Genomic DNA, 17,076 nt, shown 5'->3' on the forward strand with positions numbered 1-17,076 from the left:
CTTAGACTACTGATTCCCAACCCAGCTTTTCAAGACATGTGAAAGTCTCAAAACAAAATTTTAATATTAATTTAAAAAATAAATGGCAGCAGTTTTAGACGGATACTAGAGAATTTTTTTTAAAGATTTTATTTATTTATTTGACAGACAGAGATCACAGGTAGAGAGGCAGGCAGAGAGAGAGGAAGGAAAGCAGGCCCCCTGCTGAGCAAGAGCCCGATGTGGGGGGGCCCGATCCCAGGACCCTGGGATCATGACCTGAGCCAAAGGCAGAGGCATTAACCCACTGAGCCACCCAGGCACCCCTAGACATGGATACTAGAGAATTTAAATACAGCTCCATCTCATAAAAATTCCAGAAACTCTACAAATCACTGGTGTAGACCTAGAGGAATAGAGACATGGTAGGTTGAATTTGAACTTACAAAGCAAAATGTTCACAGTGTCTGAGCTTATGACATTAAAGACTCTATGTTATGGTATAATTAAATTTAAGATGAGAATATTGAAGCAGAAAGGGAAAAAAATCATTGTATTTTTGTCTAGTAGCATCAAGCTAGTAGTTGTGGACATTAGGAAGTGTGTACCAACATATTAAGTTTGTAGAGCGTTTACTCCTTAAAAGACTCAATCGTTATGTTTTTGTATACAAATAGAACTAAATAAAATATAGAAGAAAATGTATATTAAATAAAGACTGTTATGCATCATGGTTATATTGCATGTGCCTAGGTGTAGAGTAGAGGAAACGAGGCCCAGAGAAGTTAAAATCTAAAGGCACCATGCAAGTCAATGACAGACAATGAAACTAAATGCTGATGCCAGGATTCGGGTGGCTGCTATGTGCCAGGCACTGGAGGTACAAAAATGAGTAAGAAATACTCTGTCCTAGTTCATTAATGGGGGAAAGGGATGGAAGAGACAAAAAGTAAATAACCAGTTATAAGGGAATGCTAACTCCATGCTAGAGGCATAAATGGAGTTCTGTGGCAGAGAGCAAAGTCCTTCCCTATCTGTGGGGAAAACCACAGTGAGGTATCATATGAGCACGGTGTCCATCCCTAATCTCCTAGCCCAAGTTTTTCCTATGGTAATTATCTAGAATCTTTTTCAGACTCAGCAACTTCTCCTTTCCACTAAATGTCAACATACTGGTGGGCTGCTCCTCGGTGGTTGTGTCAACACCAAAATGTGCCCCCCTTTTTATTATTATGTTATGTTAGTCATCGTTAGTTTTTGCTTTCGTGCCATGATTCACTGTGTTGCCATGGCTGATATAGAAGAGGTTACTGCCTATGTTCTCCTCTAGGATTCTGATGGATTCCTGTCTCATGTTGAGGTATTTCATCCATTTTGAGATTTTCTTTGTGTATGGTGTAAGAGAATGGTCAAGTTTCATTCTTCTGTACATAGCTGTCTAATTTTCCCAGCACCATTTACTGAAGAGACTATCTTTTTCCCATAGGATATTTTTTCCTGCTTTGTTGAAGATTAGTTGACCATAGAGTTGAGAGTCCATATCTGGGCTCTCTGTTCTGTTGCATTGGTTTATGTGTCTGTATATCAGCCATGGCAACACAGTGAATCATGGCACTAAAGGCACTAATGGGACTGCTCAAGCTTCTTGGCAAGGAGAAGAAGTCAAAGCTATAGCTGCCACCTTCCTCTTCCCCTCTTCAGGCTGCCAAGATCCAAGTGCCACCTACATAGAAACTTTGTCTAAATTGTTTGCTGAGTGAGGAATGGGGCTTCCCAACATCTTTTGCAAAGAGAATTTTTTCCATTATGTATCAACTCCGAAGTTTCAAGTGTGTAATAAAAAAGGGAGAGAAGGAGGGAAAGTGGAGGGAGAGAAAGAGAAAGAGAGAGAGAGGGAGAGAAAGAGGTAGGGAAAAAAAAAGAAAGTGGGGGAGGGAGAGAAGAAATTGCAACTCTTCTTTCATTCCATTGTTCACTATGGAGAATGCCTTTGGATGCTTAAGAGCTAAAGTACTACCTGGCTTCGAAGTGAAATCTGTAGTTCTTATTGTTTAGAGATTCCGTTGATGTTTCCCATTTGTGGAAGACACTGATGCCCTAAGACTAGATTGTAATTTGTTAGCTTCCTGCTTATTTAGGTAAAGGGAAAAAATTCCATCAAAACCACATTGGCCATCAAAAGAGAATGGTGGGGGTGGGAGGTTGGGGGAACCAGGTGGTGGGTTTTTGAGGGGGCACAGATTGCATGGAGCACTGGGTGTGGTGCAAAAACAATGAATACTATTACACTGAAAATAAATTTTAAAAATTTTTTAAAAAGAGAAAAAATGGGCTATGTTAAAAACCCAGTGGTGGGACAAGATGGCGGGGAAGTAGGAGGAAGCGCCTTTTCAACTTGTACACCAAAGTGAGCTGATTACCTACCAAAGAACTCCAATCACCCATGAAATCAGCCTGAGATCAGAATTATACACCTCTGGATCTCTACAGGGGCAGAAGACGCCAGTGGGCAGGTAAAGCGGAGTGGGAACAGCGGACTGATATCAGAAGATAAACAAAAGGGGGAGGGAGCCACCAGAGGCAACCAGTTGGAAAGTAATACCCCAATACGAGTGAGAGTGCCATGCGTCTGGGGACCAGCATTAACTTGGAGACTGGTTGAAAGCACTCCAAAAGAGCAAAGGATCTCGGGGGGAAATTGTGGGAATCCAGATGGCTAGGGACAGCGGCTTAAGTCCCCGGTCCCAGGACAGCCTCCCCTGGTGCTGAGGTAGAGAGAGTGCAGCGGAGAAGCCAGCTCTTGGTCCCTAAGTCACCAGCGCGCCTGAGAATGCGTGGATTCTAGTTCCTGTGAGGGGATGGGATCCACGCCAGGTGGCAGAACGCGAGAGCCCTACTAGAGAGCCTGAGATACTCCCCTGAGAGATGTATAAAGGCCCAGCCGGTGCCTTTTGATACGCACCATTGTTTCAGAGCCTGCACCAAACTCTTCCCCCAGAGAGGTGCGCGAAGGCCCAGCATGGTGCTCTCGGACCTGTGCCCCGTTCTCAGAGCCTGAGACCCACAAGCGAACCTCAGCCTCCCCTGAAATTGGTGCATGCAAGCCGGGCGCTCTTAGACCCGGAAAGACCAGGCACTCCCAACCCGGGCCAGCGGGAAAATCTCAGTGTGCGATTGCTGCTTGGAACCTCTCTGGCGGTCTAGAGCTGCCCAGACAGCCGCCACTGCCTTGGCTTTGGGTACAAGCAAGAGATCCTGCATCCCCAGGCACCGCGACTTGGAACCTGCTCTGCCAGTGGCTAAGGGGGAACTTATTTAGGCTCTGCAGCCACACTGAGGCTTCTCTCTGAGAGGGAGATCAGGGTGCAGTTTGTTTTCCTCTAAAACTACATAAACCATCAAAAGCGGTCAAAGTGAGAAAAAAAAAGTGAACAAAATGAGAGACTATGGACTCTGAAAAACAGTCTGAGGGGTTTGAAGTGGCGGGGGGTGGGAGGTTGGGGTACCGGGTGGTGGGTGTTGTGGAGGGCACGGCTTGCATGGAGCACTGGGTGTGGTGAAAAAATAATGAATACTGTTTTTCTGAAAATAAATAAATTGGAAAAAAAATTAAAAAAAAAAAAAGTGCCAGAGAACAAAAGCCTGAAAAAAAAAAAAAAAAAAAAAAAACCAGTTTCCTCAGAGCCCACCCCCTAGAGAGGCATGGGAGGACTTAAGTCAGGGAACATCATTGACTGAAAACCCACGTGGCAGGCCCCTCCCCCAGAAAACAAACCAAGAAAGGAAAAAAAAAAAGGGGGGGGAAAAAAAAAGGACTACAAGAGAACAACCACTACTTCATAGGAAAACTTTTATTTTTCATTCATTCCCAGTATTCTGGTTCATTTTTTTTATATATAGGTAATTTTTTTAACCTAATAACTATCAGAGCGAGCTGTCCAGTACATCAAATTCCATAATAACCTTCTAACCTGAACTTTTTGATACATACACCTACGTTTTTCTTTTGCATTTCTATTTTTGAATTCCTTCTTTTTTTTTTAAATTTTACTTTAGTTTAGTCTAGTTTATTCCTTTTTATCTTTATCTTCCAATATTCATATAGAGTTAAACTTCAAAGTAATCCCCTTTCCCCAATCAATACTACCCATATAGGTAAACTAATTTTCAATCCCCCTTTATCTTAGGAAAGTTGAGTCCTTTAACAAAGATATCAAGATACATCCAGGAAGAATCAAAACAACCTTCCTTGCACACACTGAGAATTTATAACCACTCTCCCATCTTTTTCTTCCACCAGTGTTTCTGTGTTTTTGTTATCCCTGATAGTATATAAATCTTACACTTGGGGTTCTTTTTGACGAGATTCTTCCTTTATTTGCGTATATATATATTTTTCTCTTGTCATATACTTTTTTTTTCATAATCTATCTATCTATCTATCTATATATATATATATATTTTCCCAATTTATTTATTTTCAGAAAAACAGTATTCATTATTTTTTCACCACACCCAGTGCTCCATGCAAGCTGTGCTCTCTATAATACCCACTTTTATCGGTCTTTTTATTTGTCTACTTCATAAATCTTACCTTGGGGCCCAATTGGGATGAACCTTCTCTTTCATCTTCCCTTTCTTTCCTGTCTCTATCTCTATCTCTTTCTTTTTCTTTTCTTTTGTCTCTCATTTGGGTGGGGAATCCTGATTGCTCAGAAGCATCCCAGGGTGCACCTTGACTGCACCATGGTTAATACATCCAGCTACATCTGTTCAGTCATCTCCCACCAAAATGACTAGGAGGAGGAATGCCCAACAGAAGAAAAATACAGAGGATGGACCTTCTGCAACAGAGCTAATGGATATCAACATAGACAATATGTTGGAAAGAAAATTCAGGATAACAGTTATCCAGGCAGTAGCTAGGTTGGAGAAAGCCATGGATGACCAAACAGAATTCATTAGGGCCGAGCTGAAAGCGACTAGAGAGGATGTTCACAATGTTAGGGCAGAGCTTAAAGCTACCAGGGAGGAGGTTCACAATGCTCTCAATGAGTTCCAATATAATCTAAACTCTCTCAAAGCTAGGGTAACTGAGACAGAAGATAGAATTAGTGATCTGGAGGACAAACAGATAGAAAGGATCAGGAGGAAGCCTGGAAAAAACAGCTTAGAAACCATGAAAACAGAATCAGGGAAATAAATGATGCCATAAAACATTCCAACGTCAGAATTATTGGAATCTCTGAAAGGGAGGAGAAATAAAGAAGTCTAGAAGATATAGTGGAGCACGTGCTTCATGTACTAGAGGCTGAACGGTCTCCATCCAAGATTATACATTCCAAAAAAACATCACAACACCTGATAGTCAAATTGAGGAATTATAATTGTAGGTATAATCTCTTGAAAGCTGCTAGGGCAAAGAGGCTCATTACTTACAGAGGGAAGCCCATCAGAATAACATCAGACCTGTCTACAGAGACCTGGCAAGCCAGAAAAGGCTGGCAAGATACATTCAGGGCACTAAATGAGAAGAACATGCAACCAAGAATACTTTATCCAGCAAGACTGACATTCAAAATGGATGGAGAGATAAAGAGTTTCCAAGACTGGCAAGGCTTAAAAGACTATGCAACCACCAAGCTGACACTGCAGGAAATATTAAGGGGGGTTCTATAAAAGAGGAAAAATCCTAAGAATAGCATTGAACAGAAATATAGAGACAGTCTACAGAAAGAAAGACTTCAAAGGTAACTCGATGTCAATAAAAACGTATCTATCAGTAATCACGCTAATTGTGAATGGCCTAAATGCGCCCATAAAATGGCACAGGGTTGCAGATTGGTTAAAACGACAGGATCCATCCATATGTTGTCTAAAGAGACCCATTTGAACCTAAAGATACACCCAGACTGAAAGTGAAGGGATGGAGAAGCATCTTTCTTGCCAATGGGCCTTAAAAGAAGGCCGGGGTAGCGATTCTCATATCAGATAAATTAGATTTTAAATTAAAGACTGTAGTCAGAGATACAGAAGGACACTACATAATCCTTAAAGGGACTATCCACCAAGATGATCTAACAATTGTAAATATCTATGCTCCCAATATGGGAGCAGCCAATTACTTAAGAAAACTGTTAATCAAGATAAAGAGTCATATTGATATGAATACACTAATCGTAGGAGATCTTAACATGCCTCTCTCAGAAATAGATCTTCGACGTAGAAAATCAATAAAGAAACAAGAGCATTGAATGACACATTGGAACAAATAGACCTCATAGATATATACAGAACATTCCGCCTTAAAACAACAGAATACTCATTCTTCTCAAGTGCACACGGAACCTTCTCCAGAATAGACCACATACTGGGTCACAAATCAGGACTCAACCAATACCAAAAGACAGAGATTATTCCCTGCATATTCTCAGATCACAATGCTTTGAAACTGGAGCTCAATCACAAGGAAAAGTTCAGAAGGAACCCAAACACCTGAAAGCTAAAGGCCACCTTGCTTAAGAATGCGTGGATCAACCAGGAGATCAAAGAACTGAAACAATTCATGGAAACCAATGAGAATGAAGACACTTCAGTCCAAAACCTATGGGATACAGCAAAGTCAGTCCTAAGGGGGAAATACATAGCCATCCAAGCCTCCCTCAAAAATTGAAAAATCCAGAACACAACAGCTTTTTCTACACCTTAAAGAACTGGAGAATCAACAAGAAATCAAACCAACTCCACACGTAAGAAGGGAAATCATCAAGATTAGAGCTGAGATCAATGAAGTAGAAACCAAAGATACAGTAGAATGTATCAATGAAACTAGAAGTTGGTTTTTTGAAAGAATCAATAAGATCGATAAGCCACTGGCCACACTAATCCGAAAGAAAAGAGAGAAAGCCCAGATTCATAAAATTATGAATGAAAAGGGAGAGATCACAACTAACACCAAGGAAGCAGAAACAATTATCAGAAGTTATTACGAACAGTTATATGCCAATAAGCTTAGCAAACTTGATGAAATGGATGCATTCCTGGAAAAATATAAACTCCCAAAATTGAACCAGGAAGAAATTGACAATCTGAATAGATCGATATCTAGTAATGAGATTGAAGCAGTGATCAAAAACCGCTCCCCAAAAAAGAGCCCAGGACCTGAGGGATTCCCTGGGGAATTCTACCAAACTTTCAAAGAAAAAATAACACCTATTCTCCTGAAGCTGTTTCAAAAAAATTGAAGCAGAAGGAGAGCTTCCAGACTCTTTCTATGAAGCCAGCATTACCCTGATCCCCAAACCAGGCAAAGACCCTATGAAAAAGTAGAATTTCAGACCAATATCACTGATGAATATGGATGCTAAGATTCTCAACAAGATCCTAGCAAACAGGATCCAACAGCACATTAAAAAGATTATCTACCATGACCAGGTGGGATTCATCCCTGGGCTACAAGGATGGTTCAACATTGGCAAATCATTCAATGTGATACAACAATTTAATATGAGAAGAGAGAAGAACCACATGGTCCTCTCAATTGATGCAGAAAAAGCATTTGACAAAATCCAGCATCCATTCCTGAGTGAAACGCTTCAAAGTATAGGGATGGAGGGAACATTCCTGAACTTCATCAAATCTATCTATGAAAGACCCACAGCAAATATCATCCTCAATGAGAATAAGCTTGCAGCCTTCCCATTGAGATCAGGAACACGACAAGGATGCCCACTTTCACCACTCTTGTTCAACATAGTATTATAAGTCCTAGCAACAGCAATCAGACAACAAAGATAAATAAAAGGTACCCAAATTGGCAATCAAGAAGCCAAACTCTCTCTCTTCGCAGATGACGTGATTCTTTATATGGGAAACCCAGAAGACTCCACCCCCAAACTACTAGAACTCATACAGCAATTCAGCAACGTGGCAGGATACAAAGTCAATGTGCAGAAATCAGTGGCTTTCTTATACACTAACAATGAAAATACAGAAAGGGAAATTAGAGAATCGATTCCATTTACTATAGCACCAAGAACAATTAGATACCCGGGAATAAACCTAACCAAAGAGGTAAAGGATCTTATTCGAGGAGCTACAGAACACTCATGAAAGAAATTGAAGAAGACACAAATAGATGGAAGACCATTCCATGCTCTTGGATCAGAAGAATAAACATTGTCAAAATGTCTATACTGCCTGGAGCAATCTATACTTCTAATACCATTCCGATCAAAATTCTACCAGTATTCTTCAAAGAGCTGGAGCAAATAATCCTAAAATTTGTATGGAATCAGAAGAGACCCCGAATCGCTAAGGAAATGTTCAAAAACAAAAATAAAATGAGTGGCATCACGTTACCTGATTTCAAGCTTTATTACAAAGCTGTGGTCACCAAGACAGCATGTTACTGGCATAGAAACAGACACATAGACCAGTGGAACAGAGTAGAGAGCCCAGATATGGACCCTCAACTCTATGGTCAATTAATCTTCAATGAAACAGGAAAAAATATACAGTGGAAAAAAGACAGTCTCTTTAATAAATGTTGATGGGAAAACTGGACAGCTATATGTAGAAGAATGAAATTCGACCATTCTCTTACACCGTACACAAAGATCAACTCAAAATGGATAAAAGACCTCAACGTGAGACAGGAATCCATCAGAATCCTAGAGGAGAACATAGGCAGTAATCTCTTCGATATCAGCCACAGCGACTTCTTTCAAGATATGTCTCCAAAGGCAAAGGAAACAAAAGCGAAAATAAACTTTTGGAACTTCATCAAAATCAAAAGCTTCTGCACAGCAAAGGAAACAGTCAAGAAAACAAAGAGGCAACCCACGGAATGGGAGAAGATATTTGCAAATGACAGTACAGACAAAAGGTTGATATCCAGGATCTATAAAGAACTCCTCAAACTCAACACACACAAAACAGGCAATCATATAAAAAACTGGGCAGAAGATATGAACAGAAACTTCTCCAGTGAAGGCATAAAAATGGCTATCAGACACATGAAAAAATGTTCATCATCACTAGCCCTCAGGGAGATTCAAATTAAAACCACATTGAGATATCACCTTACACCAGTTAGAATGGCCAAAATCAACAAGACAGGAAACAGCATGTGTTGGAGAGGATGTGGAGAAAGCGGAACCCTCTTCCACTGTTGGTGGGAATGCAGGTTGGTGCAGCCTCTTTGGAGAACAGTGTGGAGATTCCTCAAGAAATTAAAAATAGAACTTCCCTATGACCCTGCCATTGCACTACTGGGTATTTATCCCCAAAGACACAGATGTCGTGAAAAGAAGGGCCATCTGCACCCCAATGTTTATAGCAGCAATGGTCATGGTCGCCAATCTATGGAAATAACCAAGATGCCCTTCAACAGACGAATGGATAAGGAAGATGTAGTCCATATACACTATGGAGTATTATGCCTCCAACAGAAAGGATGAATACCCAACTTTTGTAGCAACATGGACGAGACTGGAAGAGATTATGCTGAGTGAAATAAGTCAAGCAGAGAGAGTCAATTATTATATGGTTTGCTTATTTGTGGAGCATAACAAATAGCATGGAGGACAAGGAGAGTTAGAGAGGAGAAGGGAGTTGGGGGAAATTGGAAGGGGAGGTGAATCACGAGAGACTATGGACTCTGAAAAGCAATTGGAGGGGTTTGATGTGGTGGTGAGGTGGAAGGTTGGGCTACCAGGTGGTGGGTATTAGAGAGGGTACGGAATGCATGGAGCACTGGGTTGGTGCAAAAATAATGAATACTGTTATGCTGATAATAAATAAATTTAATTTAAAAAAAAAACCCAGTGGTGGGATGGCTGGGTGGCTCAGTTGGTTAAGCAGCTGCCTTCGGCTCAGGTCATGATCCCAGCGTCCTGGGATTGAGTCCCACATCGGGCTCGTTGCTCAGCAGGGAGCCTGCTTCTCCCTCTGCCTCTGCCTGCCTCTCTGTCTGCCTGTGCTCGCTCTCTCTCCCTCTCTCTCTGGCAAATAAATAAATAAAATCTTTAAAAACAAAAAACAAAAAACAAAAAACCCCAGTGGTACTTGTGCTGCTGAGGGGTGGGTGGTTTCCTCATTGCACAAATGGCTGGATGGGCCTTAGGTATGCTAAATTGTTTGCTATAACTTGGAAGTCCCAGGGAACATGGGAGGAAAGGGGTAAGGCAGCAAGGTGAGATAAACAGGCCACTAAATAAAGGAACAGAACCAGTGGGAATTCTCAGGAGGAATGTTAAGACCCTGAGCATCTCACACGCAGCTGTTTGCTGTGCAAAAGGATCAGGACTCCTGGCCCCATACCTCACAAATTATCTGTGCTCAGTTACACACATAGTCAAGCATTCAAGTTTCCTGTGAGTGGAACTAAGGAGATGGGCCAATTTTCTTGTTGGAGTTCATGCCAGGTAGAAGCAAAGTAAGAGCTGCAAGAAGTACAAAGTAGAGAAAGACTCATCAAAACCAGAAATGAGAGCTAAAGGTGATTATGAGAATGTTATCCCATTTCCCAAAAATTCAGAGAAAGAAGGAAAAGGAGGTCCTGGATCTGGAGGGATCCCAGCAGTGGAAATTTACTAACTCTCAAACTTCTGTATCCACTTCGTCTTCTCCAATAGCAACAGCCAATGAGCAGCAAAATTCCCAGGATCATTGTCAGGATTCCGATCCCTGCAGCCCTGGCCCAAGAAATAGATAAATCATCTATCTGTGTACAGAAACCTTGTTCTATATTGTGAAGAAACATGTATCAACCTTCAATCTTCACAAGGACTTTGCCAGCCCAAAGCCACATATCCCATTCCCCAAGTAGCTTCCCTCTCCACCCTACATCTCACTAAACACCCAGCACCTCCAAAACCTATACCCAGGGACAGGAGCTTTCTTTAGAAGCTTCACAGATGTGTGCTCACAGAAGTAGTGCTAACTGTCATGGCCTAAGCATCAAAGTTCCAGGAACAAGAGGTGAAGTAGCAACTGACCTGTATGTGAACAATGTATTTACAGAGACAGTTTTCTTTTAATCAGAGCTAGTTTAAAACATTTTCCCCAACCATCAGTCCACAAAAAGTATTAATAATTAACATTGACTTAAGATTTACTCTACTCTGGGTGCCATGATGAATATTCTACATAAATTAGATTATTTAATTCTCACAACAACCCTAGAAGGTAGGCACCACTTCTCACGCCCATTTCACAGATGAGGAAATAGATTCAAATGTTAAGTTCCTTGCTAATGTGCATACAGATGTAGTGCAAGATGGAGTCAGGATTTGAACTTGAGTTTATCTCATTCATGTTTGTGTCCTCTTTGCCTGAAACTCACTCCTTGCCCATGTAGCTGAAGGTGAATCAAGATATAGCTGGGGTTTCTTCTGGAGAGATTTTTGTCATATACCACCTACCTGACCACCTCCTTCTTAAGGCAGCTGAGGCATCAAATCTATCCTGTTCATATCTACATGGGATGGATGACAGTGCTGGATAAAAACTCTGACCTAATTATGCATGTCAGTCCACCTACTTTGTGGATTATGAACCGAGACCTACCAAGACTCGCCCACATCACCACCACCTCAGCAGCTACTCTGTAATTCATTGAGCATTGATTGGTGCCAAGCATTGTGCCAAGCTCCCACATATAGGCTTTTATTTCATCCTCACAATAATCTTCTGAGATATATATGATGCTCATATCATAGCTGGCATCTCCACAATTTTAAGCTGGTAAAATTCCCAAGACTGCACAACTGGAAAGTGGCAGAACCAACATTCACAGTAACTGGCCTAAGATACCCAACCGGTGCTTTTCCTGCCATATCACCCTTTCCTGAAATGAAGCTGTCACAAGGAGCATTCAGCGGGTTCTTGTGACTGAAGGCAGCCCCTTGTAAGATCATGGGGTCCTCTCACCTCATTGCCAGGGTTTTTACTCTAGAGAAATGAACACTAGAGAGATTTACTGGAAGGCATGTGCTTTTGGAAGTCAGCAGACTGTGTGATCAAACAGAAAACTGCAAACCTCACTGGGTTCAGTTTTTTTAAAATTAAATTTATTTTCAGCATAACAGTATTCATTATTTTTTGCACCACACCCAGTGCTCCATGCATTCCATGACCTCTATAATACCCACCACCTGGTACCCCAACCTCCCACCTCCCCACCCCTTCAAACCCCTCAGATTGTTTTTCAGAGTCCATAGTCTCTCATGATTCACCTCCCCTTCCAATTTCCCCCAACTCCCTTCTCCCCTCTAACTGAACTTACTCTTCAGCTGTGATGTAAGAGTGATTGTGCCCCTTCTTGGGGTAACCAAGGATGAGGTGAACCTCTTCTCTTGACATCTTGTGGGGGGCAGGCCACAGGACACCTAATAGCAGGGGCACACAGGTACCTTTAAACACATTCAGAACATCCTTACTCAGCATTTCACAAATATCCACAGGTATTCTCTCCAGGTGAACATCAATGATAGCTGGAACCCTCTGGTTTCTCTCTGTAAGAGGATTTGTACTTGCTTTTTCTTTGATATCAAGTGTAAATTGCTCAGGTTTCTAACTGCTTCCACCAACTGAAAACCAAGTTCAAACAAGAAACTACAAACAAAAGCAAAAAACTTTGAAATTGAGTTATTATTGGGGAGGGAATTCTCTTCATTTGCCTTCAATTTGACTCTATACCACAAACTTATAGAGAAACAAAATGCATTTTTAAAAAATGACATTTTATTGTTACTACTATTATTTTTTTAAGAGATGGGGGAGAGTAGCAGAGGGAGAGGGAGAATTTTAAGCAGGCTTCATGCCCATTGCAGAGCCTGATGTGGGGCTTGATCTCACCACCCTGAGATCACCTATGCTGAAATCAAGAATCGGATGCTTAACTGACTGAGCCACACAGGTGCCCCACATTTGTGGATCCATGAATTGTTTAAGTTATTCTTTGATTTCCTGGTTGATCCAAACATTCTTGAGCAAGATGGTCTTTAGCTTCCAAGCGTTTGAATACACAAAATGCATTTTTATTCATTCCTTATTTTCCCTGGCACAAGACTGGTTAATAAAAGGAGTTATTTGTCTTTGAAAGTATTAAATTGATATCAGTTTTTGGCCATATAGACAGTTAGATAACATATGAGTATGTAGCTGAGCACAGCATTCTCCAAGTCCACCTCCCAGCAAAGGAAATGCCTGGGCTTGTGCGTATTCATTTACACCTTCCAAAACAAGAGGAGGACTCCCGTAACCTGATTTTGTCTAATGATTTGTTTTCCCTCCCACTGAAATCAGTTTTTGCTTCTCTCTCATTCAGGTCTCATGAATAGGGCTTAAATATGTGGGTGTGATACACACACACACATATAACAGTATATATATGTATAACATATATAATAATGTATTATATATAGAGAGAGAGAATACAAAATTTTAAACCATAATACAAACAAATAGATAAAGAGCTCATGAACTTCAGGGGTCATCATTTAAGTGTGCTGGTTGGAAACCAACAACAGTTTCTCTCTCTCCTTGCCATTGTATTTTTCTTCTCTCTAGTTCTCATGAATTTCAAAGCTCTGATAATAGAGTTATATTAGTTATATTAATTATTCTTAATATTATATATATTATTAATATTATGTTAATATATTAATGAACCTCTTTAAAATAGTAGGAGAGAAGTGGGAGAACCAAGTGGGGAATTTGCCATGTGAACCCTTTCTATTGTAATTTTTCCTTCCCAATTGTAAAAAAGAAATTCTATTTGAATTCACTGAGCATCTCAGGTAAATAATGTAGGGGTGAGCCCTATGTTAAAAATTACAGATACAAAACCCAATTATGCATTAAATTGTTTTTGTAAATCTATGTAAACTCTGCAAATAGTGTGGGTGCAACAAATGGACCTCATCCCAAACCAAGAGAAGCAGTCTTTCAAGTGACAGGAGAATACACAAGCAGAATCACAAGCAGGATGCAGCATGGTCCTCTGTTTTTCTTCTTGGCAGTCTAGGAACAGGATCTAGGAGGAGACTTTGTGAGCCATCAGAAACTGGAGACTTACATTAAGGAGAGATTTTGTGGACAGCCAAACATCAGGGAAGCAATGAGGGAGGGCAAAGGAGCCCACCACAATCCCCCCAAACCTGTTCTCTTGGACAAAAACAATGATTGAGAAGGAAATGCTCTTACCTTTATGCATGGGACTATTCTGTCTGTTGGCTGGCCCTGTTTATCAAGATTTCTTTTTTGGTTCTTAATCTTTTAAATTGCTTTTCCTTGTCCCCAGTCTCATGTTAGTCATGAGTTTGGATTTCTGACAGGGTCATCTGTGATTGCTTAATTGGCATAAAAGAAGCTGCCTTTATTCGTCTCTTCAAAAAGTCATTGTTTATTGTGGCCTCTGTTTTCCCCAATCTCAGGATTTCCTCTCTGGGAAGCCATTTATTTAAAGTACTTGTTCCTCCTCCATAGGGTTGCCAGATAAAATATAGGATTCCCAGCTGTTTTTTATTACAGATAAACAATGAATACTTTTTAGTATAACTATATCCCCTGCAATATTTTTTAGTATAATTATGTCCCCCTTACTAGATGGTACATATTTTTATTAACAAAATTATTTTAGGGTGCCTGGGTGGCTCAGTCAGTTAAATGTCTGCCTTTGGCTCATATCATGATTTCAGGGTTCTGTGATCAAGCCCTATGTTGGGCTCCCTGCTCAGCAGAAAGTCTGCTTCTCCCATTTGCTGTGCCCCTCCCCATTCCCCACTAATGCTTTCTCTATTACTCCCAAATAAATAAAAAAAATTTTAAAAAGTATTTGTATTTTGTCTGAAATTCAAATATAACTGGGCACCCTATACGCTCCCTCATCCCCACCTCAAAGACTTAAAGAGCCTTTAGTCTCAGACCTGGAGACCATCTAGTCCCACCCTCTCCTGGTCAAGAAGAAGAAATCATCATTCTTTTCCATGAATTGTTTAAGTTCTTCTTTGACTTCCTGGTTGATCCAAACATTCTTGAGCAGGATGGTCTTTAGCTTCTAAGTGTTTGAATTTCTTCCAAACTTTTTCTTGTGATTGAGTTCCAGTTTCAAAGCATTGTGGTCTGAGAATATGAAAGGAATAATCTCAGTCTTTTGGTATCAGTTGAGACCTGATTTGTGACCCGGTATGTGGTCTATTCTGGAGAAAGTTCCATGTGTGCTCGAGAAGAATGAATATTCTGATGTATTAAGGTGGAAGGTTCTGTATATATCTATGAGGTCCATCTGGTCCAATGTGTCTTTCAAAGCTCTTGTTTCTTTGTTGATTATCTGCTTGGATGATCTATTACTGAAAATGGTGTGTTAAGATCCCCTACTATTAATGTATTCATATCAATATGACTCTATTTGATTAACAGTTGGCTTATGTAGTTGGCTGCTCCCATATTGGGGTATAAATCATTTACAATTGTTAGATCTTCTTGGTGTATAGACCCCTTTAAGAATGATGTAGTGTCCTTCTGTGTCTTTGACTCCAGTATTTAGCTTAAAATCTAATTACTGATATGAGAATCACTACCCCAGATTTCTTCTGAGATCCACTGGCATGAGGATGTTTCTCCATCCCTTCACTTTCAGTCTGGGTGTATCTCTAGGTTCCAAACATGTCTCTTGTAGACAGAATATGGACGGGCTCTGTTGTTGCATCCAGTCTGTAAACCTGTGCCATTTTGTGGGAGCATTTAGGCCATTCACATTGAGAGTGATTATTGAAAGATACATTTTTATTGACATCATGTTGCCTATGAACTCCTTGTTTCTATAGATTGTCTCTGTAAATTTCTGTTCTATGTCACCTTTGGGTTTGTTCTTCTTTTATAGAACACCCTCTTAATATTTATTGCAGTGCCAGCTTGGTGGTCACCTACTCTTTTAAACTTTTCTGGTCTTGGAAGCTCTTTATCTCTCCATACATTCTGAATGTCAGCCTTCCTGGATACAGTATTCGTGGCTGCATGTTCTTCTCATTTAGTACCCTGGCAAGTGTCTTGCCAGCCCTTTATGGCTTTCCAGGTTTTTGTGGACAGGTCTGACATTCTGATAGCATCCTTCCTCTATACATAAGGAATTTCTTTCCCCTAGCTGCCCTTAATACCTCCTCTCTGGGGGTGCCTGAGTGGCTCAGTGGGTTAAAGCCCCACATCAGGCTCTCTGCTCAGCAGGGAGCCTGCTTCCCCCTGTCTCTCTGCCTGTCTCTATGCCTACTTGTGATCTCTGTCTGTCAAATAAATAAAGCAATATATTTAAAAAAAGACCTTTTCTCTGAATTTATGATCAGCGGATTTCACAATCACGTGCCTGGAGGTATTTCTACCCTCATTGATCTTGGAAGGTGTCCTCTCTACCTCTAGGACACGAACTTGTTCCATCCCCCAAATCAGGGAAATTTGCATCCAGTATTTGTTCAACTGTATCTTCTAGTCTTCTGTCTCTCTCCACCCACTCAGGGATCCCAAAAGTTCTGACATTAGAATGTTTCATGGTATCACTTATTTTTCTAATTCTGTTTTCATGGATTCTAAGTTGTTTGTTCCAGCCTCCTCCTGACCCTTCTTTTCTATCAGTTTGTCTTCTAGATCACTAATTTAATCTTCTGCCTTGGTTACCCTAGCTGTTAAGAGTATTTAGATTAGATTGGATCTCATTGATAGTGTTGGGGTCTGTTATCAAAGGAACAAGACTGAGACAAAGTGAAAGTTGTGCAAAGCCTTATTCTATACCAAGCATTAGAAGTCAGTCTGACTGTCCAGGGCCGCCTCCAAAGAGAGCAACCCCCTCCCGATCTCACAGGCTGGTTTTATGGGGCATAACCACAGACCCAAGGTATGTGGCTTCTATTGTTAAGGCGTTTACCCCTGGAATCGATACCGGAACCATACTAGGAACTACTGGGCCATTTATTCCTGGAATAAAGTCCGTGGATGTAAAGAACACTATGGCTACCTAGGCAACATGCAGTTGCTCTGGCTTAGCAGGCCCTAATAGTTAAACAGGTTTTAACATTAAATTGCCCCTAACAGATAGCATTT

The 17,076-nt window shown here is 40.8% G+C and overlaps 1 protein-coding gene across 2 annotated transcripts in view; it reads right to left on the reverse strand.

The window, feature by feature from the left end:
* Positions 1 to 14,277, reverse strand: part of MLANA (melan-A) — a 29,600-nt gene extending 15,323 nt beyond the window's left edge. Inside the window, exons 1-3 of one of the 2 annotated variants that reach the window (XM_044264333.1) lie at positions 14,191 to 14,277; positions 12,269 to 12,371; positions 10,580 to 10,676 (exon numbers count right to left, since the gene is read on the reverse strand). In XM_044264333.1, the coding sequence (XP_044120268.1) occupies positions 10,580 to 10,676; positions 12,269 to 12,371; positions 14,191 to 14,200 (210 nt within the window). In that variant the 5' untranslated portion in view covers positions 14,201 to 14,277. Of the gene's footprint in view, positions 1 to 10,579; positions 10,677 to 12,268; positions 12,396 to 14,190 lie in introns of both variants that reach the window. The other variant, XM_044264332.1, reaches the window with a different exon arrangement.
* Between the last annotated feature and the right edge of the window lie 2,799 nt (positions 14,278 to 17,076).

This window comes from Neovison vison, chromosome 9 (assembly GCF_020171115.1).
Source record: "Neovison vison isolate M4711 chromosome 9, ASM_NN_V1, whole genome shotgun sequence".
Classification (NCBI taxonomy): domain Eukaryota; kingdom Metazoa; phylum Chordata; class Mammalia; order Carnivora; family Mustelidae; genus Neogale; species Neogale vison.